This window comes from Triticum aestivum, chromosome 4D (assembly GCF_018294505.1).
Source record: "Triticum aestivum cultivar Chinese Spring chromosome 4D, IWGSC CS RefSeq v2.1, whole genome shotgun sequence".
NCBI lineage: Eukaryota > Viridiplantae > Streptophyta > Magnoliopsida > Poales > Poaceae > Triticum > Triticum aestivum.
In genome coordinates this window covers 490821298-490843729 of record NC_057805.1, presented here as the reverse complement: position 1 = coordinate 490843729, position 22432 = coordinate 490821298, and the positions used below count along the sequence as shown (strand labels likewise).

Here is a 22432-nt window from a genome sequence, read left to right as displayed (position 1 = left end):
CGGATTCATTTGGAACACGTAGACAAACTAACGTGATTCTACACAATGGCACGCCGTGACTTTCTGGGACTCACGACCGTGCGAGCAATATACCAGACCAGTGTCTCTCGAATAAGCCATTCCATGCCTCACAGAGTAAACTGTGGGTGTTCTCATCTGAACCAATTCCGCTGGGTCTCCGCAATTAAAGAACGAACGTGGCTGTGCGTAAGACAAAGCTTTTCCTTTGTGGGCTTAACGACCGTGCTTCTTCATCTGATCGGGTTGACGAAATCATTCGAAACACAAAGACAAGCGATCGTGACTCTATATAATACAATACCGTGCCTGTGAACCTTAACACTGTGACACATACACCAACAAACCTCCACGCTTCTATCGAATAATATACGTAACATCAAGAAAAAAGCGTGACCCAACTCAGTACGCAATTGTGTCCGTAGAGAGTTCATATCTTGTGAACTTTTATTAACAAGAGTTTGTGTCCGTAATACCACCGACCATGCCTTTGAGCGTTTTATGCTCGTGCCTGTGACCCTTAACACTAAACGCCCGTGCGTCTCCGTCTGATAGAGTCACAGGCTAGCGTGACTCTATGTAATACCACAGACTATGCCTTCCTGTGACCCGAAACACTGAAACAAAGAAAGGCAGGAATGTCCACGCCTTCATGTGTGCACAAGACATGACTCTAGTTGGTTCAAAAACTTTGGCTGCAGAGACTTCACGTCCGTGCTTTTAAAAACAACGTCTCTAGAACTGGCCATTACGTTAATGTTCATCTGTACCCATAAACTTGGAATGAACGTGACCCAGGAAAGTAAAACACATTTGTTATCAAAGTTACTGACGGCACGAGGTAACGGAAGACAAAATAAGAAACTTTTAGTGCACTACTTAACAGCTTCAGATACGAGGATCAGGGTCGCTGCTGTCTACTTAGTCCGGCGAGACTTCTTTTTGGTTGCTCGGCGCGAAGTTCCTCGATCTGTTTCTTCATAACGTATGATTCCAGCTTCAGCTTATCGCGCTGAAGTTCGAGCTGCGCCTTCTCATCCATCAGAAGTGCAATGATGGCTTTGTTCTCTTCGTCCAACTTCGTGGATATCTTCACGAAGTCTTCCACAGTATTGAACAGGTTCTTCAGCTGGTCAAAGGAGAAGATGTCAGATTGATGGCAGGACGCACCCTCATCAACATTAGGATGAAGCTCACCACAATGATCCATGTTTCACAACTAAATCAAGTAGCCGAAAGAAAGAAAAAACAAATGAAGCCAAAGCAGAGCGAACTCACAGATGAGGAACCCTTGCCAGCCGAGAACTTCTCCTGCGACTGGACATGGCGCTCTGGAGGAGTCTCCTTCTGCACAGCCGTGGCTGAGAGTGTCAGGATAGAGAACAGCAAGAGGAGTGGATGGCCTGGAGGCGGACAAAAGGACGAAGGGGATGTGGCTAGGGTTTCGAGACTCCGTCTGGCTTATTCACGTTTCACAACTAAACCAAGTAGCCGAAGGAAAGAAAAAACGAATGAAGCGGAAGCAGAGTGAACTTACAGATGAGGAACCCTCTTCAGCCTGGATCTCCTGCAGTGTCTGGACACTGGGTTCCGCAGTAGTCTCCTCCTGACCAGCCATGGCGGAGAGGGTCAGGATAGAGAGCAGCAAGAGGAATGAATGGCCTGGCGGCGGGCAGAGGATGGAAGAGTGTGTGGCTAGGGTTTTGAAACTCCGTCCGTCCATAAATAGCCGGAGCCTGGCCTCGGGCGACGAGCCAGAGCGGCGTCACCGGAGGAGACGTCCGTCGTACCCTTGGGTTTCCGTGGCAGCGCCACGTGGAGTTCACACCCGAGTAGGTGGAGACGCTCGTCGAAACGTTGTGTTTCCGCAATCAACGCACGAACGTGGCTCCGCGTAAAACACAAGCATGCCTCCCTCGACATCCCGACCGTGCCTGTCCTGGTAATATAGTCAACGGATGCATTTGGAACACAAAGAGACACGAAGGTGACTCTGGATAATTACATGACATGCGTTTGTGGGCTTGACAACCGTGCCTGTGACCTGAAACACTGACACGCATAAAGGACAGTGACGCTACTAAACATATAAAGTCGCCTTCGTGCATTTGTGGGCTTGACAACCGTGCCTGTGACCTGAAACACTGACACACAGAAAGTCGTCTTCATGCGTAAAGGACCGTGACGCTACTAAACATATCAAGTCTCCTTTGTGCATTTGAGTTAAAATCATCCAACGAAAACAATTCTAACAAGGACAGTCGCCCGAATCTATTAGGTTTCCGTAATAAACGCACAAACGTGACTCCGAGTAAGAACAAACTATGCCTCCGAGGGCTTGACGTCCATGCCTCTCCTTTTGACCGAGCCCACCGACTCATTCGGAATACAATCAGAAAACCTTTGTGCGTGACTCTATATAATAGCACGCCATGCCTTTGAGGGCTGTATGCCCGTGCTTGTGACCCTTGACACTGAAACACAGACAGCCACGAACGTCGACGCCTTTATCAAGAAATAAGCGTGAGACAATTCAGTACAGAACCGTGTCTGTATGGACTGCACGTCCGTGCTCTTAAATACAAGGAAATAAGCTTTTAAAAACTGTGTCCCTCTTATAGGCCAATCCGTGCCTCGCAGAGTAAACGTCCGTGGCTGTGCGTAAGACAAAGGTTCATCTCCGTGGGCTAAACGCCCGTGCATCTTCGTCTGATAGAGTCACAGGCTAGCGTGACTCTATGTAATACCACCGACCATGCCTTTGAGCGCTTCATGCCCGTGCCTGTGACCCGAAACACTGAATCAAGGATGAGGCGGCTGCCGCGGGTTTCCGCTATAAACGCACGAACGTGACCCCACGTAAAACGCAAGCATGCCTGTCTGGGCCGCCATACCGTGCCTCTCCTGGTGATAGAGTCAACGGAATCATTTTGAACGGATCCCTCCACTCTTCTCCCCTTCCCTCCCGTCCCCAGTTATGTTTCGACGGGTGTCTCCTCGTATTCGGGTGTGAACGCCATGTGGCGCCGCTCCGGAAACCCAAGGGTCCGACGGGCGTCCCCTCCGGCGACGCCGCTCTGGCTCGTCGCCCGAGGCCAGGCTCCGGCTATTTAAGGCGAACGGACGGCGTCTCGAAACCCTAGACACACCCTTTTCCTTGGGCTTTTCAGATCCACGCCACATATAGCGGCGCTCGCAGGCAGCGCGATCCCAGCAACGGAGACGGAGATGGAGATCCACTCCGGTGCGCCATGCACCAAGAGGGCGAAGCTCGCGCCACCGGCGACGCCGTCCTCTGGTGGTTTGGCGGTAGCGGCTGGAAGCGGCGAGGGTGCGCCTACCGGATCCGAGGATCAGGAAGAGCAGTCTGGTCCGGACCGCATCAGCGACCTCCCGGACGCCATCCTTGGTGAGGTCATCTCCCGTCTCTCCACTAGGGAGGGCATCCGCACTCGGATGCTCGCACGTCGTTGGCGTCCTGTTTGGCCGACCGCTCCTCTGAATCTTGACTGCCGTGAGATCCCTGTCGCTCGTCTTTTTAACGCCCTAGAAACAGTTCATGTCGAGATCATCAGTAGGGTCTCTGCCTACAGCGAGGAGCTTGCTCGCATACTATACATCGGAACTTGGCATCAGGGAAAAACAGTTCCTGGTGATGGTTCTTGCCTTCCAGAGTCCATCCTCTCCAGCCATGTGGGCGCAGTTCTCCGGCTTTGTATACCGGCGTGCTACCTCCAATGCAGACCCTCTACTGTCCACGCCTGGCTTGAGTCCCCCAGATTGAACAATCTCCAGGTGCTTGAGTTTTACTACCTGTTTCCACGATTTGTGAAAGAAACTGTCAAACTATCGCACACATGCTCTTCATCTACGCCCTCACTACCGAAGTCCGTCTTTCGGTTTTCCTGTTCTCTGCGCACTGTGAGCTTCGCGTGTTGCCAGATACCAGACCATTATGTAGAGGTACTTGAACTACCACTGGTCAAGAGACTTTCGCTTGTTGAGGTTGATATATCAGACTTCTCGTTGCAAAGCATGATCAACTCTAGTTGCCCTGCACTCGAGTGCCTGCTGCTTGTTTGCAATAGAGAAAGGCATCGGATCACAATAAATTCCCCTAACCTTGTAAGCATCGGCATCCGTGGTGAGAAAGGAAAATTCATCATCGAGGATGCCCCCTCACTTCAAAGGTTGATCCACGATCTCCAGAGCAATAACATGGAGGTATTCATCGTCTCTGCACCCAAACTGGAGACATTGGGCAAATTCAGGATCTCGCTTGACTCCACAGGTCTTATGGTACTGACATTTCACAATAATTCCAGCTGCATTTCCTTGAGAAAGTAGTTTCATGTCATCCAACCTTTTGTTCTAATAATTTTATGTTTTATTTTCTATGTTATGTGAAGGGTTTGGCGACGGCCAGCCTATCTACAATGCGGCAATCTGTCAAAACCTTGTTTTTGGCCATGACTTATCAAGTGGACCTGGTCATTCACTTGCTTAAGTGCCTTCCAAATCTGGAGAACTTGTTTGTTCAGGTGATGATTCTCACGCCCAATGAAAAGGTCATACCGTGCATAGTGCAGCACTCCTTGCATCTCAAAAAGCTTATCTTACATTTTGTTTGCAATGGATACACCCTATGTCTAGGCATGTTTTTTTATTATTATACATACATCCGTATCTAGGGAAATGTTCGACGAACTGATTGGGACGGGGGTCATGGAATTTATCGTTCATTTTGTCCTTCCATAGATCTTGAGTATCTTTCAACCTTTATGTGTTTTCAGGGAGGAAACGTTCCTGATGGTGCAAGAAATATTTGGCGTCGCAAGCACCGTGCGTTTCTCAAACAACACATCATTCATTTAAAGACAGTAACACTGGAAGATTATGAAAAAAGCGGGATGAACACTGAGTTTGTGAGGTTCTTTATTCTGAAGGCAACGGAGCTAGAGACCATGAGGATTAAGTTTCGCTTTCCCTCAGACTTCACACAAGAATTTTACGAAAAGCAACAGAAGTTGTTCCTGTGGGAGAATAAAGTTTCCAAACGCGCCCATCTCAAGTTATCAGCATGCTGCAATCATCTGTGCTTGGATTTGAAACACAGGCGTGTTGAATGCCTGGATTTGTCAGATCCGTTCACTTGTGCCTGCTGGACACAGGGCTGTAGTTAGTTCCTCAAGCTAGTACAGTTAGATGTTGTTGCGCCAATCTGATTCTGTGTTATGTCTAAACATGGCTGAAGCCTTTTGCACCGTTTTGTAAGCTTGTTATAACAATGCTTTTGTGCTATGCACCCGCTGTTCTGAAAATTTGATAGTTTTATGTCACTATCGTGATGCTACAAAAACATTCGTGTGCGGTCGTCGACCAGGGAACAAAAACATTTGGAAGAGAAGAGGCACTGCCTTGCCTGTTCTGCAAGGAACGTGCATCTAGTGCATGTAAACCAGTGCGTCTGCAGTGACCAGACGGCACTGCCTCCTTTCGTGGCAGACTGTACGTGCACATGGCCGTGGCTCTGCTTAATCTCAAACCGTGCTCCCAGCGACCTCAGACTGTACGTGCCTTTCGTGTAAACGCATGTCCGTGAACGAGTTTATGTCTGAGTACAAACAATCGAGTCGGCACTGGCGTGCGTCGGCTTCAGGAGTAAGCGCGACTCTGTAGATTGTAGATTTTATGTGTGTCAGTGCTAGTGCGGCGCTCCTGTCTGACATAGGACCGTGCCTTTGACAAGTCAGTGCCACGTCACCAGAGGCATGGTTCCCCATGCCTGCCAAAGCGACATCTGTGCCTTGCTAGATTACAGTAACCCATGTCTCGTGGAACGATCCAAGACGAAAGATTGCCGGATGCGCCCTCTTTGAAATATAAAAATATTCAGGAGATCAATATTTGATGTGTGTAGACCGTCACACACCCTCTGAAAGATTGCAAAAAATGAGATACATGCCTTTAGTCAAGTAACCATGTCCAAGCATAAACTTATACTAGACGAGTATCCCTTGCAACGTTTCAAAAGAAGGCAACTGTTAATGATCATTCTTCGAGGATAGCCTTGATCATCAGGAGGTCATCAGTGTTCGCAAACCCTTGCCCCAAAAGATCACAGATGACGCTTTGCATCTTCTTTCTATTCTCCTTCAGCTTATGCACCCTTGTCGTCCTTAACATTATGAATGGCACTTGTGAGAGACCTCTGAATGAGCTTGACGTCTTTATCAACGATACCCATCTGCTTCTTCTGCCTGTCAATCTTCATGGTAGTTACATTAGTTCTTTCCACAGCTGCAACAAGATTCTCGAGCTTAAGGTTCACTTGTTCATTATCCATTTTAAGCCTGCTTATCTCTTCATCCTTTGCTTGCCTATCATCATTGCTCTCATCTAACATCCCCCAGAGCTTGAGTAGGCACCTCTGCATAATGATAGGCCATGGGCGGTCAACTCATTCGACAACTCCACAGTTCACGCCTCTCTGCGAACAAAAAAGGAACAAAATAAACAGAGACTATTAATACACTGCTGCAGAAGCTCTGGAATATAATAAAGTTCACATATACTTGGTTTATAACCTCATTCAACTAACTATGAACCGTGTTTGTGCAATGTGGCACTTCAATGGTTAGGTACCCACAACACTAATTATGGTGCTTCGCCCACCCTGTCCGCGGAGTTATTTCATAATTGTACTTAGTTTCTTTTAAGCCAGCTTGAATTAATCTGGAGCTACCTCTGCAGACAACTTATTTAGAGAGTTTTTTTGAATAATATACTGACTATTAAACAGAAGTCCCATTTGTAAACAAACATGAGAGTGTCTAGATCACTTCTTTTGTGTTCAATGATGTAAAATAAGTAGTGACCTTTACCCTTTTATGTAAAGTAAAAGGACTACACAATGTTTCCTACAATCAACCGGAAAACACAAGAAGAAATCAGTCTTCTTTGGTAGACTACAAGTCCTATATCCAAACAGTTTGATTCAAAAAGAAAGTAACTCAGATTTTTGAAAGTGACTAACTTTCACAGCACAGCCGAAGAACCTCCTCCCCGTGTCACTTCCTTCAAAAGCCACACACCTGAGAGGGTTGGTATCGTGAAGAACACAGTAGAGAGGACGGTCGAGCTCTTTGCCACAGAAATCATGGTCCTCGATGGTGTCAGGGTTCTCCTACAAGGACACATGAATGTTTAGAGCTCAGATCTTTTGTTTGGAAAACAAACCCGAGTTCAACGCTCCGCATGTAGTAGGAAATCACCTACATAGAAATCAAAATCCAGTTCAAGGAAGTTCAAGCCTTCCTTCCTCCCATCTTGTCCAAAGTTTTGTGTCGACATGGCCCAAAGGATGTGAGCAGATGCGATGCCGTAGGTGGCGTCGAATTCGAGAGGAGAGAGAGAGAGGGGGGGAGAGATATAGTGAGAGAGCGAGAGGGGAAATGAAGGCGAGGGACTTCGACATGGTCCGGCTCGACCAAATACTCCACCTACTCGCCAGACCGACCAACCCCCACCCCCCTCCCACGCACCTTTTTTGCGCTGGGATGGCAAGGAGCCATTTACTGTTGTCAGTAGTTTCAGCTTTGGCGAGCGAGTACACAAAATTTCTTCCCTCTCCATAATTACTCCATAAATACATCGTTATGTGCGTCTTCCCTCCCGAGTCACTTGCTCTTCCGCTCCCCTTCTCTGGTTCCTTCCGTCTTTCTTGCTTCGTCTTCTTCACTCTACAGTCCACATAGATGGATCTACGATTCGCCCACTTGCTCTGAAATACAGTAATTTTTCCCCTCTGCTTAATACTTACGCGTTGCGCACTGTCTTTTTTAGATGGATTCTTGTTGTATGTTACCCTCTTAATTTTAGTTTTTGTGTTAATATCCTACCCCTTTAAAGAGGTTATATAGGGGAATAATCTTGGAGGACAACAGTTGATTTTTTTCCAGCTAGTTCGTTGCAAGAGCTTGTAGATTTGAAGAGGTCTGTGCGTGTTCTTTCATTTTTTACAAAGACACTAACATCAATGGATATCACCATATCAGCATTCGCTCCGCTCTGTCTTACTCGTTGAAACAAGCGTGTATCAGTGATATACAGTCCTTTAATTCTTTGTACCATTAGCGGAGTGTTGAAATAAATTTTTCTTTAATAATTAATGAACCCGAGCCTTATATATTGTTACATCTCGCAGACAAAGATGGCGTGTGATGTTTGCAGGAACCTCAACTGTCCCGGTGTTGAATCTGATGTTGCCCAATCTTTCTTGATTGTGTCTTTGCCTCGTTGTTATGAGTCATGCCTGGTAAGTTTTGCTACCAAATCATGCGTGGCCAGTAAAAAACCTTCGTCACTGTATTTGTTACAGTTATCTTTATTCAGCAGTCAGCAACCACACGTATTCCTTCGGAGCGAACTATACTGCGCATGCTTGTTTTTATTTTATAGGCCTTGATGTAATTAGAAGTTCAATTGTTTTGTATAGGTTTAATTAAATGTCATAGATGTTGCCTGTGCCCGTGCCTGAAAGCCAAGAAATTTCAAGGAAAAAAACTCTTTCATGCATTTTTTTCTTCTGAAAATCAGTAAAACATTTATATACCTTTGTCTTAATTTTACTTTTATGCAGTATGTCCCATGCTACTACCGGAACCAGGTCCTTTCTTTGATCTCTTTATGGAAAGATGAAGCTTTCGAGGATGGTTTTGAAGACGAAGATTTTGACCTTGTGTTCGGCACTACTGAGGAATTGTCTTACAGGATTAAGTTTACAGATGGCAACCACAGGTCTAAGTTTCATGGACCTGGATGGGAAAAGTTGATACGTGACTATGATCTGTTTTATGGTGATATTATACAATTGGATTTGCAAGCAGAAGATTTCTTCTTTCCCATTGACTTGATGTTGAGTGAATCTCGAGGAGGTCACAAAGCGTTTCCCAAACCTTCCGTTGGTATGTTCTGATCGCTTATCAATATTTGTTCTGGTTTAACATTTATCTATTATAATTTTACTGTGGTATGCCGTTGATATTTATGTGCTTAATCTCTGTGATATAATGTATTAAATCTTTCTTTGTACTCACAATGTAGTTTAAAACTGTAATTTCCCTTTTAAAAGCCAATATTCGTTTATTTTAGTTTTAACTGCTCTATTCATTGCTTCACACATAGTGGCTAATACATGGTTGTATTTATTTAGCCCTTGAAGGCCTCAGTTTATCGGAAAGGAGCTACATAGACGAGACAGTCTACACCCGGGGCATAAAACTTTCCTATATCGACATGGCTTGCATGATTAAACTAGTCCTAAATGCTAAACACATCCCTGCCATTACCTTTGTGCACCGTCTATGTTTCACCAACGTTCACACAGACCGTTTGGTACGTCGTTGTTTCTTTCTCTAAACCACAGTCAACATGCGTGTCTTCGTAATCTAATGCCAGAATAATTTGTTATTGTACAGAAAATCCCAGCTATTGTTACCAATGATCTTAGGATGAAGCTTGGATATTTGCCTCTCAAGGGCAGCATCAGGCTTGTACAAATTTTCAGCAGCGTTGATTTGCCTGGCACCTACTGTATACACAAAGATGGAAGGATGGCGATCACCGGGATTTCTGCTTTTGCAGATGCAGCTAGGCTGACAGTTGATTGCGTTGTACTCATCAGTATCCAGTGGCACACTGTGCGCGTGCAGGACTCGCTCTCACTTGTGATCACCGGTCTTTACAAAAAAACGGAATGACGCGATATGTGTACGGTGATGGAGGGATGGCATTACACCACATAAATTTTAACTACTGTGGTATTAAGTTAAGTATCGTACGTGTGTTATTTCAAACTATGAGTGCAGTTCAAATCCTCATAGTACATACCTAATAGAACTTATCAGTTCAAATTCTTATTCAAACTATGGTACTGAAAGCAGATGCGATCCTAAACGTGGTTGTCGTCGCTGTTGTTGTTGTTGTGGGTGTGTCTCTCGGTTCGGCATGTTTGCTCAGAGAGGCACTTGAACCTAGTGCAGGTTCAGTCTTGTGTTAAGAAGACTCATGGTCATGCCTCTGTGCTATGATTAGCTTAGCTGACTTTGTGCAGTAAGAGAGGCACAACCGTGAAGTTAGTCAAGGCACGGTCATATATTATAAGAGGGGACGGTCGTGCCTCCCAGTTGTCATTATTTCAGCTGAGTCGTGTACTCAGATAGGCACGTTGGTCGAGCAAGCGGAGGCACGGTCCCATATTAGGAAGAAGACTTGCGGTCGTGCGTCCCATGTCAAAAAGAAGAGTTGCGATCGTGCGTCCGTGCTCAGTATGTTTGTAGTGACACGCTGCTCGGAGAGGCATGTGCGTGAATCAAGTGGAGGCATGGATTACGGGTTGTTGCCACTGTCCGATGTCACTGTTCTCGCAACGACATCACTTAAAAAATACTACTTTTTTTGATAAATGGTGTTTTGCAACACCTCCGTCCTCCAAACCGTCTTTCCAGATCCACCGCACCCGTCGCTCCTAGATGGAGTCCGACGCTTCTAGTACCAAGAGGGCAAGGCTCGTGCCACCGACGACGCATTCCTCTGGGTGTTTGGCGGTACCGGCGGGGACCGGTGAGGGTCCGCCCACCGGATCTGAGGAGCACGGGAAAAAAACTCGTCCGGACCGCATCAGCGATCTCCCGGACGTCATCCTAGGTGAGATCATCTCTCGTCTCCCCATCAGGGATAGCATCCGTACTCGCATCCTCGCTCGTCGATGGCGTCCTTTATGGCCCACCGCTCCTCTGAATCTCGACTGCCGTGAGATCCCTGCCGCTCGTCTTTTTAAGCCTCTAGAAACAGTTCATATCGAGAAAATCTCCGTGGCGCCTCCTACCTGGGAGCTCGCCCGCGAAAGGCACTTCGGAACTCGGTGCCCTCGCAAATCTGGCACTGACGATACGACCCTTCCGGATGCCATCCTCTCCGCCCATGTGGGCGCAGTTCACCGTCTCTGCATACCGGCGTGCTACCTCCAATCCAGACCCTCCGCCGTCGACGCCTGGTTGAAATCATCCAAACTGAACAATCTCCAGGTGCTCGAGTTCTATTACATGTTCCCAGATTTCGTGAGAGAGTGTGTCGTACGACCACTCACACACCCATCATCTGCGCCTTTTGCACCGGCGTCCTTCTCTCCGTTTGCATCCTCCCTACACACCGCCACCTTTGCTCTTTGCCAAATACCAGACAGTTACGTTCAGGCTCTTAAACTACCACTGCTCAAGAGACTTTCACTTGTGGACGTTGGTATATCAGACATCTCGCTTGAAAGCATCATCCACTCTAGTTGCCCCGCACTCCGGTGCCTACTGCTTACTTGGAATATGGAAAGCCGCTGCATAAGAATAAACTCACGTAACCTTGTAAGCATTGGAATTCGCTGTGGACATGGCGAACTTGTTATAGAGGATGCCCCGTCACTTCAGCGGTTGCTTAACGATATTCTCAGCAGCAACTTGCAGATAACTGTCATGTCTGCACCTAAACTAGAGACTGTGGGCAAATTCCATGATTTTTTCTCTGAATCCAAGGTCACGCGTAACCCTACAATTATCCAGGTACCTAGTTTTCAGCTGCATTTGTCCGAGTAAACAAATTTCATGTAATAGAACCTTTTGTTCAATTTTTAAAATCGTTGTGCGTGCACCATGCAGGGTTTGCCGGCAGTCAGCCTGACAACAGTGCTTCAAACGGTCAAGACTTTGCTCATCAAGATGTGTTTTGAAGTGGACGTGGCCGTTTCCCTGATGCAATGCTTTCGAAGCCTTGAGAACTTGTTTATCGAGGTGATGATTCTCACACACATTGAAAGCCCATAACATGCATACTGTACTACTTCTACTGTATGTCTTAAAAGGCTTGTCTTACATTCGTCTGTAAATTGATACACCCGTGGCTAGACATGTTTTAGTATTACATACACCCGTATCTACAAAGAATCCAATAAATACCTTACACTGGATGCTCTTTCGACAGAATCTCTGTTTTTAGAGCTTAAGTATTTTCATTCTTCATGTACATCTAGGGAGGACTCTGTTGCGGAGAAACAAATACATGGCGTCGTAAGCACCGACCGTTTGTCAAACGAGATGACTTTCGTCTGAAGACAGTAACGCTGGATGACTATGAACCCTGCTTGGTAAACATTGAATTTGTGAGATTCTTTGTTCTGAGTGCAAGCAAGCTTGAGACCATGAGGCTTAACTATCGCTACCACCAAGACTTCACGGAAGAATTTTACGAAAAGCATCAAAAGGATCTTCTGTGGCACAAAAAGGCTTCTGAACGTGCTCGCCTTATATTATCAGGAGCGTGCAAGCACCGGTTCTTTTATTTAAAACTCACGCGTGTTGAATACCTGGATTTGACGGACCCATTCAGATGTGACTGCTGAACACAGAGCTGGAGTAAGTTGTCCAAGCTTGCAGGGTTACATGTTGTTGCGCCCTTTTGAACGTGCGTTTCGTCTGAACATGAACAGACAACCCTTGTAATATTTTGTACCGTCTGTAAGCTTGCCATAACAATCCTTGATTATAAAGTGTTGTAACTGTGCAAACGAAAGTGTTGTAACTGTGCAAACGTCAATGTTTCAGTGGAAAGATTCTGAGTATTTTACCGTCACGACACTGACTCTTTGTTAGTATAGTACCATGTTCCCACTGATAATGAAATCGTCAGTGGGAACCTTTCCAATACCGAAGCAAGTCCGTGATTGGTAGGCCAATAAAACCGTGTGTCTCGTGACATGACGGCTGTTCTTCGTCTTAAGGTCAGACTTTGTCTAGAAACTTCACAACCGTGCTTTTCTAACTGAGTATCAAGAAGGTTGGTACACGTGCATGTAGAGCCCTTACTTCGGCGCCTTCTGCTCACACTTTTCTATACCCAGAGAGGGTTTATGCTGAGTCAGGCCTGGAGAAACGCCACGCCCGTGCGTGTAGTGACTCCCCAACCGTGCCTCCGGCGCGTGCATCTACGTGCCTCCATAGCTGACATAAGTCATGACTGTTAGGTGCCCGTGGAGCCAGACGCCCGCGGGTCCAGAGAGCTCACAACGGTGCCTCTCCAGCAGAGCATTCTCACCCATGCCTCTGCCACCACACTTTTGTGCATCCATTGGGCTGACACTCGTGCCTAAGAGGCTTCATTTCCGCGCCTCTGGTGTTTCAATACACGTGCCTCACATGACACTTGCCGTGACCCTTGTGATTACAGAGAATACAACCCGTGCCTCCATAGCTGAGTATTCTGATCCATGCCTCTGCCACCGAAATTTTGTGCATTCAGAGGGTTGACAATCATACGTGCCTGTAGAGGCTAGACTTCGGTGCCTCCGGAGCCTGCACCCTTGTGCCTCACGTGCCACGAGCCGTGGCTTTTACGTTCCGCTGGAGACACACTGCCGTGGATCCAGAGACTTCACAAACGTGTCTTTTCACCTGAGTGTTCGCAGCCATGCCTCTGCCACCACACTTTTGTGCATCCAGGGAGTTGATAGCTGGCTCTGTGGAGGCTTCAACGAGGTCCGTGCTTGTACATACTGCAATTAGATGCCTCCACCGCCTGCACGCACGTGCCTCACATGACATTTGCCCCCGTGTCGTGGCGCCACACCCCGTGTCTCTACAGACCGCACAACCGTGCGTATCTAACTGAGTATCGGACACATGCCTCTCCCACCAAACTTCTGTGTATCTGGACAGTTGATACCCGTGCCTCGTGAAGACGCACGTCTGTCGACGCCGTGACTATTCCACCACATCTGTCGAAATCTTCTAGATTAGGTACGTATATATATTGTCGTCTTTATGGATCGTAAAACCCTAACCCTTTTCCCAGATCCACCGCACAGAGACCTGCAACGGAGGCGGCACGAGCTTGGCAATGGAGATGAAGAAGCGTGCCTCTAGCAACAAGAAGACGAGGTTCGCGGCTGTACCCGTGCCCTCTAAGCTCGTTAAGAGGAGCGGCTGTGGCTCGCCCACTGGATCCGAGAACCATGTTGAGTCTGGTCCGGACCGCATCAGCGATCTTCCCGACGCCATCCTCGGCGAGATCATCTCTCGTCTGCCCATAAAGGAAGGCATGCGCACACAAGTGCTCGCATCTCGGTGGCGCCGCATATGGCGCACCGCACCACTCGATCTCGACTTTCGTGTGATCCTTGATACTCGTTCTACCAGATCTCTGGAAAAAATCTGTTGCCAAATCATCCGCGTTCTCCCGGGCAAGCAAATCGTCCAGGAAACATACGTCGGAACTCAATGCCGACATCTTAGTTGCAACTGCCGCGGAGAATCCGTCGCTGATGGCTTCAGTCTTCCTGTATCTATCCTCTCCGATCACAAGGGCCCGATTCGCCGCCTCTGCATCCCGACAAGCTACCTCCAGTGCGAACCTTGTGGCGTCGATGAGTTGTTCCTGTCTCGGAATCTGGACCAACTCCAGGTTTTAGAGTTCTATCATATATTCCCAAAGTTCTTCTACCCAGGGCCCAGGCAAGCACGCAGAATCCCTTCTTCTATGCCGTCGCCACCGGCATCCATCTCGAGATTTCGCTCGTCTCTCCACACCATCACCTTCGCCATGTGCAAACTAGAAGACAATCTTGTAGAAATGCTTTGCCTCCCACTGCTCAGGAGACTTTCGCTGGTGGAGGTTTATATATCGGATGTCTCCTTGCGGAAGTTCATCCACCACGGTTGCCCTGCCCTGCAGTGCCTGCTGCTTGTTTGCAACAAGAAATTCTGCTGTCTACGAATAAACTCAGCTAGGCTTGTAAGCATTGGCATTCGTTCCGACGGAGGAAAACTGATCATTGAGGATGCGCCTTCCCTCCGGAGACTGCTACATGATTCTGTAGATGCACAACTACAGATAACAGTTTTGTCCGCACCTGTGTTGGACACACTGGGAAAAATTTCTGAATTACCCAACGAAACAAATATCGTCATTGGGACTACAGTTATTCAGGTACTGCCTCTGCACGTTACTTTGACCTGCGTTATTCAAAAGCACTTGAGATTCACATCCACGAGCTAATAATATCACGTTATGTGCTCAATGAAGGGTCTCTGCATAAGTAGCCTACACGCGGTGCTGGATTCCGTCAAGACCTTGTTTATCTCACAGACATGCTTTAATCTGGATGAGATTGTTGACTTGCTGCGATGCTTTCAATGCTTGCAAAACTTGTTTATCGAGGTGATGATTTCACACACGTTGAAAGCCCACGCATAATATGCATAATATACTGGCACTAACTCTTAAGTTTGCTCTTCTCGTGTGTTTAGGGGGGAGGATGGGATCAAAGAGGTATAACAAATGAATGGCGCCAAAAGCAGCAGGTGTTTCTCAATAATCATGACATTTGTTTGAGGACATTAACGCTGGAAGACTATGAAGTCACAGATGCAAACACTGAATTTGTGACATTCTTTATTCTCAATGCTAGGATGCTACTGACCATCAGGCTTAAGTTTGGCCTGCGCAGAGATTTCACTCGTGAATTTTACAAACGGCAAGAAGAGGTACTGCAGATGGACAAAAGGGCTTCTAATTGCGCAGAGCTTAAATTAACAACAACTTGCGAGCACATGCACATGGACTTAAAAAACACAGGTGTTGAATATCTGGATTTGCCAGATCCATTCAACTGTGGATGCTGAAAATAGGTCTGAAGAGATGTACTTGCTATATTGAATGAGTGCATTGTGTAAACATGGTCAAGCAATTATGTACATGCTTTCTGTTTTCAATATCGATCATGATGTTTCTGGACCCTATGATAAAAGAAATCAGCTCACACAGATGCTCAAAAATCAAACTAGTATCCTCTTGTTTATCTTAGTTGCTTGGCGTGAAATTCTGTCTTTTAAAAGCAACATGCGTCCACTGCAAACCTGCAACTGTTGCAACCGCGCCTCTCCAAAGGACGTATCCGTGCACCCCACAGGAAACGAACGATGCATTCAAGGGTTGTGAAAATCAATACGTCCGTGTGAACACGTCTCTGAAAACATTTGGAATGCTGTGTAATGACTTAAGGTCAGCAACGAACCTCCAATCACTTTTTAGATGCTGGGTTTCCATTCTCATTATCATATTGAACAAAACTGATGCATCCGAAGAATTCGTCAAAGCGAAAGATTACGTGCCCCTTTTAATTGCAGACACCGTGTCCCTCCGAGAGACCGTGTCAGAAATGAACAATTCGAAAAACAATAGCACGGTCTTGCGTCATTTAAACATACACCCGTGCCTCTCTCAGTGAAAAAGCAACTTAAAATGTTACGAAAATTGAGGCACTTCACTACATTTTCGCCTTGGATAACCGTGCGCACCGTGGCTTCACTCCACTGTCCCTCGGAGTGGCCGTGTCATGCGAAAACAACTAGGAGAACACAACTAGGAATGGCCGTGTCATGCGAAAACAACTAGGAGAACACAACTAGGAATGGCTGTGTAATGCGAAAACAACTAGGAGAACACAAAAGATGTTTGTGCGTCGTCCGCATGTACAACCGTGTGCCAACCATCCGCATGTACATTTAGAATACATAGGCCTTTCTGTGCGTCTCATTCTCATCCTTACAGGACGATGTGCACCGTGGCTTCACGTCCCTATCCCTCCGAGAGACCATACTAGGGAAAAATACTTCGGAAAACAGAAGCATGGTCGTGCGTCATGGATGTGCACAACCTGTCTCAGTGAACGCCTCACTGAGAAAATTTTGAAAACAGAAACAAAGCCGTGCCTTATTTGCATGTAAGTTCGCGCGTGTTGGGGCCGTCCGTGCGTGCCTCTATGCTCTTAATAAGCCTATAGTCTTGTCTTTGCCGCTGTACAGTAGCCCCATGTCAGTGAGCAGGCGCGTATTATAACTGTCTGTTCTGTTTTGTGCCAACCCAGACCGCTCCCTCCCACTCACCCGCTGTAGCGTTCATCGTCTCTTCTCTCTCGATTCTCCCTCTAGATCCAGGGTTAGTCTATTTTCTCTTAATTTCTATGTGAATTTTTCGCTACGGTCCGTTTTCCTCTCTGTTGTTTTTGTCTCTCCGTGATTGAAAGTGACGCATCTGCGTTGTTATGCTAGGAATTGCCTGGAAATTCATTGTGATCTAGACCAAATCAACGCAGTACGAGGCCGAACCTGTACACGGCCCGTGCCTCTTAGGGGTGGGGTTGATTTCAAGTCGGCGTTTGTGCTTGAGATTGCTACGAGCTGCAGCGACCTGCGGCGTCCAGGTCACAAGTGAGCGATGAACTTCGCCGAGGGAGGTTGGTAGTTTAAATTGAAGCCCGTTAGGTCTTGCAAACAACGGCGGTGGCCGGAAGTCCAAGCGAGTGGCCAGACGTTGAGCTCTATTGCTTAACCGGGCACAGGGTGCTGGAGGTCGGCGTTTGGGGTGCTGTTGACTGGGAGTCGGCATCTGTGCTTGAAGATAGCGTTTGGGGTCCTGTACGCTGGAGGCAAGGTTAACGTTGATGGATCACCCGTTTCAAATACCACCTAGCCACACATGTTCCGGTGGTTGGCGTCGGCGACGGTGGCATATGGTCGCGAATGACGTTGTTGCTGGGTGCAGCTCCGACCAATTTACATATAATTTTAATGTTACAAACACTCCTTTGAGCCGCCTGATGATAGATTATTGTTTCTCCTTTTTGCCTGTCTTGTCTTGAAATATACATTTACTAAAGCTGCTTTTAAAACCAAGCAGCAGAAATCCTTTCACTGATTGACATTGACAACCAAGATTGTGAACTGCTCTAAGAATAGTCAATACTGAATTGTGATGAATTAAGCAACCATTTTTGGAAAATAAAATGCTGATTTAATTAAATTCATATTTCCTCTGTTATTACATATCCCATATCTAATGTTCACCTTCTAATCAAAAGTTGTGCACATGTCTTTTTAGGAAATTGCTTGTGAACGACTATTTATGTAAAAATGCCGGTTTAGCCGAATAGTTTTTCAAGATAATAAAATTTTCCTTGTGTTGAGAATTTCATATAAACGTTGTTTTGCAACGTATTCTAGGGGAAACCATGTGCTGTGATATATATATATGTACCAACTTCGGTTGCTCCGGACTGGAGTCAGGCGTTCTTCACAGCGCGATAACAGTGCATCTTCCTCGATGCTTCAAGACATGCCTAGTAAGGAGAAATTTTTGCCACCCCATGCTGCCCATCAGTTACTACCAACTAGTGTATCTTTCTGATGAAGGAAATAAGAGTTTCTACCATATTGTTTGAATGGAATGCCTACATTTAAGCATTTAATGATATGTTTTTAATTTTTGATGTACCTTGTTTTATCAAATAGCAACCTGTTGAAAATAATTGGTACATATATGATAAGCGCTATCTGTCTTGGTTATACATGCCTGGTAAGATTTTTTTTCTTGCGCAGTATGTGCCATGCTATTGCAGGCAGCAAGTCACTTCTTCAATCTATCGGTGGAAAGAGGAAGCATTTCAAGAAGAAGGAAACCAAAGAAATCCAGTACTGATCACCAACGAGGATCTGTCATATGAGATCTACGTCACCAATGAACCTAACCGGTCTAAAATTCATGGACCTGGCTGGGAAAAGTTAATCAGTGACTACGATCTTCATTATCGAGATCTAACCATCATAAACCTGGATACTGGGAGTCTGTCCATTGAGATAGATCTGAGACTCAGTGATTCTCGAGGAGGTCACAGGCCCCTCCCCAAACCATCACTAGGTAAGTGCACCAACTTCCATCCTGTTTTATCAACTACGTTTATCACCATACTTTGGTGCTCCTACCCCTGTCCACTAAATTAATGACATACTTACAGTCAAAGTTACTTTGAAAACGTTTTATGCAATTCTGTTGATTATCATCCCAACTTGATCACATGCATTGAATTTAACCATTCATTTTAAACTTAAATACCGAGTTCATCTGTTTAAACAAATTTGTTTGAAAATGAGTTATTTTTTTCCATGCAGCTCTTGATTTTCTAAATGACTCGGAGAGGGAGTACATTGGGAAAACAGTGTTCGGTCGAGGCGTAAACCTCTCATACAGACAATTTGGACAGATGATATACTATGTGTTTGAGTCTGACGACTTCCCCACCAAACCCTTTGTGCAGCGTCTAAACGTCACCAATGTCATAAATGGTCGTCTGGTTAGTCATTGAATATTTGTTTTGATCCACTGCCATGGTTTTGTTTGCTATTTTCGATGTTTTATGTCCTTGTACATTGATTTTATCTAGTAATATCGGTACAATCTGCAGAGAATCCCGTCTACCGTTGTGAGGCTTCTAAAGATGAACCTAGGATATCTACCTCAAAACGGTGGTATCAGCCTAACAGAGATGTATGATGCAATAGACATGAGCACAACGTACTCCATACGAACTGACGGCAGAATGGAGGTGACCGGTTTTTCAGATTTTGCCCGGGAAGCTCAGCTAAAGGTTGGTTCAATTGTCCTTGTCACAATTGAAAAGCGGTGGCCAACATTGGGAAACATGAAGCTGCTGCGGATGATGATCAACGACCTTTCCTGATAGAGCGTTGCCGGTGGCTATACTTCCTAGTTCAGTAATTTATGTCTGTTTTTTGAACAGCCTGTACACATCAGTTTTGTTATTTAGTTATGTCATGGTATGTAACTGAGCATATAATTATGTCCAAGAGGACGGTGGTGAAAATTCCCTGTCAAAGAAGGTGAAACACATACGTGGGTTAGTTTATTTATCTCTGATAATAATAAAGGGATTCGCTGAATAATAATGGAGGATGAATGGCTGCGGTGAAGTATGTTTCAAAATAGTTTAGTGATGTTGCTAGCTCCGCACGTCAGTAGTATACATATTTTTCACTATGGTGCTCCGCAGAATAGCGTCATGCCAAGTAGTTTGTTGCGATGAGCTCAAGCATACACCTCTGTCAACCGCACAACACTTCTCCTAAAAACCTAGCGCCTTCCCCTATGGCTCAGTCACCTTAAACATCCATGCCTTCACATAGGTTCATGTCCGTGCCTCACGTAGCATCGTACATGTGCCTCTAGCTGTGCTACTCGCTGTATAAGTGTGTTTCGCAGCTGCATGCCTACGCCCCTCATTTCTTCTCGTTGTTGCATGCCCATCTCGTACTTGCAACTATTTCAGAGATGACCATGCCTGTTGAGTCGACACATTCATCACTCTCAAGACCGTGCCTCTTCAAGAATAATGACCGTGCTTGTAACAATGCAGCATTACAGGTGATACATTCAGGACACATTAGGGACCACCTTGCCACTATTTCAGACATGACCGTGCCTGTTCAGTCGTCACATTCATGCCTCTCAAAGTTACTTGAAAAACATTCCGGAAAAACAGTAACGGACGCCTATTGTCAATCCTCACGTCACGTACATTCGACGTTCACTCTTTCGTCACAAAAGTAATTGCCGTGCCTCTGCCACAGAACATATAAGTGTAAAACGATTATTCCTACACTTGTAAAACCCGGAATGCCTTGGATAAATGTCGAATCCCACCTTGCGGCAAAACCGTGGAGGCCGGTGCTTCTCAGGAACACATCTGTGGCTTGTTGCGCATGTAGTTGAGTGCACGGCTATTTGTTCGTGCCCGTGCCTCACGTAGCACCATAGCACGAATTGACGTCCGTGAATCACGTAACTTCATTTCCGTGCCTGACGTAGCATCGTATCTATGCCTCTACTTGCGCCTCTTGTTGTATAAGTGCTTCTTGCAGCTGCATATCCACGCCTGTCGTTGCTTCTCGTTCTTTCTGTCCATCTCGTAGCGTCAGCTACAATAGTGCCTGTGAAAAAACACAACACTGCTCCTACCAGCGAATGTATCACTGAAAACAATTGCCACTCCCAATGAATGTACCACGCTCGTGTGTTTGAGAGTTAAACCAGCCACTTCAAGCATGCTTCTCTTGGTCAGATACTTGAGCCTCTACATACTGCCCCTGCATGCCTCATGAGATAAATTGTAAAAGTTAACATTTGACAGCAAACTACGCAAGACAACGATCATCTCCCCGACTTGCTGGAGATACGACGGTTGCTAAAAACATAACTGCTGATTTAATTTTTATTTTTTATAAAGAAAAACCATGATCAAAAACCCAGGATGTGCACAACCGCACCACCAGGGAGATGAAACCACGATCCAGAACCCACGATGTGCACAATCGCATCGACAGTGAGATCGTGCACTCCTTTGCTGCTTCCCCGCCCTTAAATTTAGACTTCCGCTGCGGCTTTCTTACACACAAACAACAGAAATCACCATTGCGCACCCACTCATTGTTCCCCACGAAAAACCAGGTTGCAGGAGGACCAACTACTCCAGGCCATGGGATTCATCAAGGAATTCATGGAGGTGCATGCCCACGGCAACACCAAGTTGCACGTGATCCACACCAACGACTTGCACAAGGCGGCGACCACCATCGAGCAGTACGAGCGACACCTCGAATTCGAGCGCCACAAGATTGTCGGAGTTGATGTGGAGTACACCAACGACGTTGGCGAAGATCAGAAACCAGCCCTCGTCCAGCTCTCCGTCGGCAAGGATCATCCGGTGTTGCTCTTCCAACTGAGCGCCGCCGACAAGAACTGCACCAGGTTCGACAACTTCCTCACCGACCCCAGATACACGTTTGCTGGCTTCTCCATCGACGGTGACATAGAGATGCTCGGGCGCGTCGGACTAGAGATCGCCCACTTCGTCGACATCCAGAAGGAATGGAGGGTGCCTACTACTACGAAGCCTCTGGACTCCCTTGGGGATGTCTCAGGCATCATTGTCGACGACTACTACAACAACATGAAGAAGAAGCTCACCAACGCAGAGCACCAGCGCTGGACGCGCATGCCCCTGTCCATGAGGCACATCGAGTACGCGGCAAAAGATGCTTACGCTGCGTACGAGATATGGAGCCGCCTCACCATCATCCAGGAAGGCCTCCGCCGGGCAAAACTCGAGAAGGAGCAGACCAGGAAGCGCTCAAGGTCTTGGGGCGACTATGACTACTGAAGCAGGTGGTCCCGGCCAAGAAAAGTAACTAGAAGATTGCTCACGCCATTCTAGATTTCCCGTTAGATTTGCTTTCTCTCAAGACTGCCGTTTGCTTGTTCAAAATTTAGATTTGCTTGTGTCGCAGTTAACCTTGTAGTATATCTTCTGAACAAGTTTATTTCCAGTGCAATGTTGCAGTTTTCTATTATTAGAATATATTGGCGTGAACTGAAAAATATAAACACAGTACAAATAACCTTGTAGTTTGCTTCCAGTTTACATATCTTCTGAACAAGTTTATTTCCAGTGCAATGTTGC

General features: G+C 46.3%; 1 protein-coding gene across 1 annotated transcript; it reads left to right on the top strand.

Annotated features, from left to right (window-relative positions):
* Positions 1 to 21448: 21448 nt before the first annotated feature.
* LOC123100530 (Werner syndrome ATP-dependent helicase-like) lies at positions 21449 to 22132 on the top strand. Its single transcript, XM_044522446.1, has one exon. It carries the CDS (start codon positions 21449 to 21451, stop codon positions 22130 to 22132), a length of 684 nt encoding a protein of 227 aa, XP_044378381.1.
* Positions 22133 to 22432: the final 300 nt, after the last annotated feature.

Excerpts from the sequence above, each read along its gene's own strand:
- LOC123100530 (XM_044522446.1), top strand. The coding sequence starts at position 21,449 with ATGGGATTCATCAAGGAATTCATGGAGGTGCATGCCCACGGCAACACC.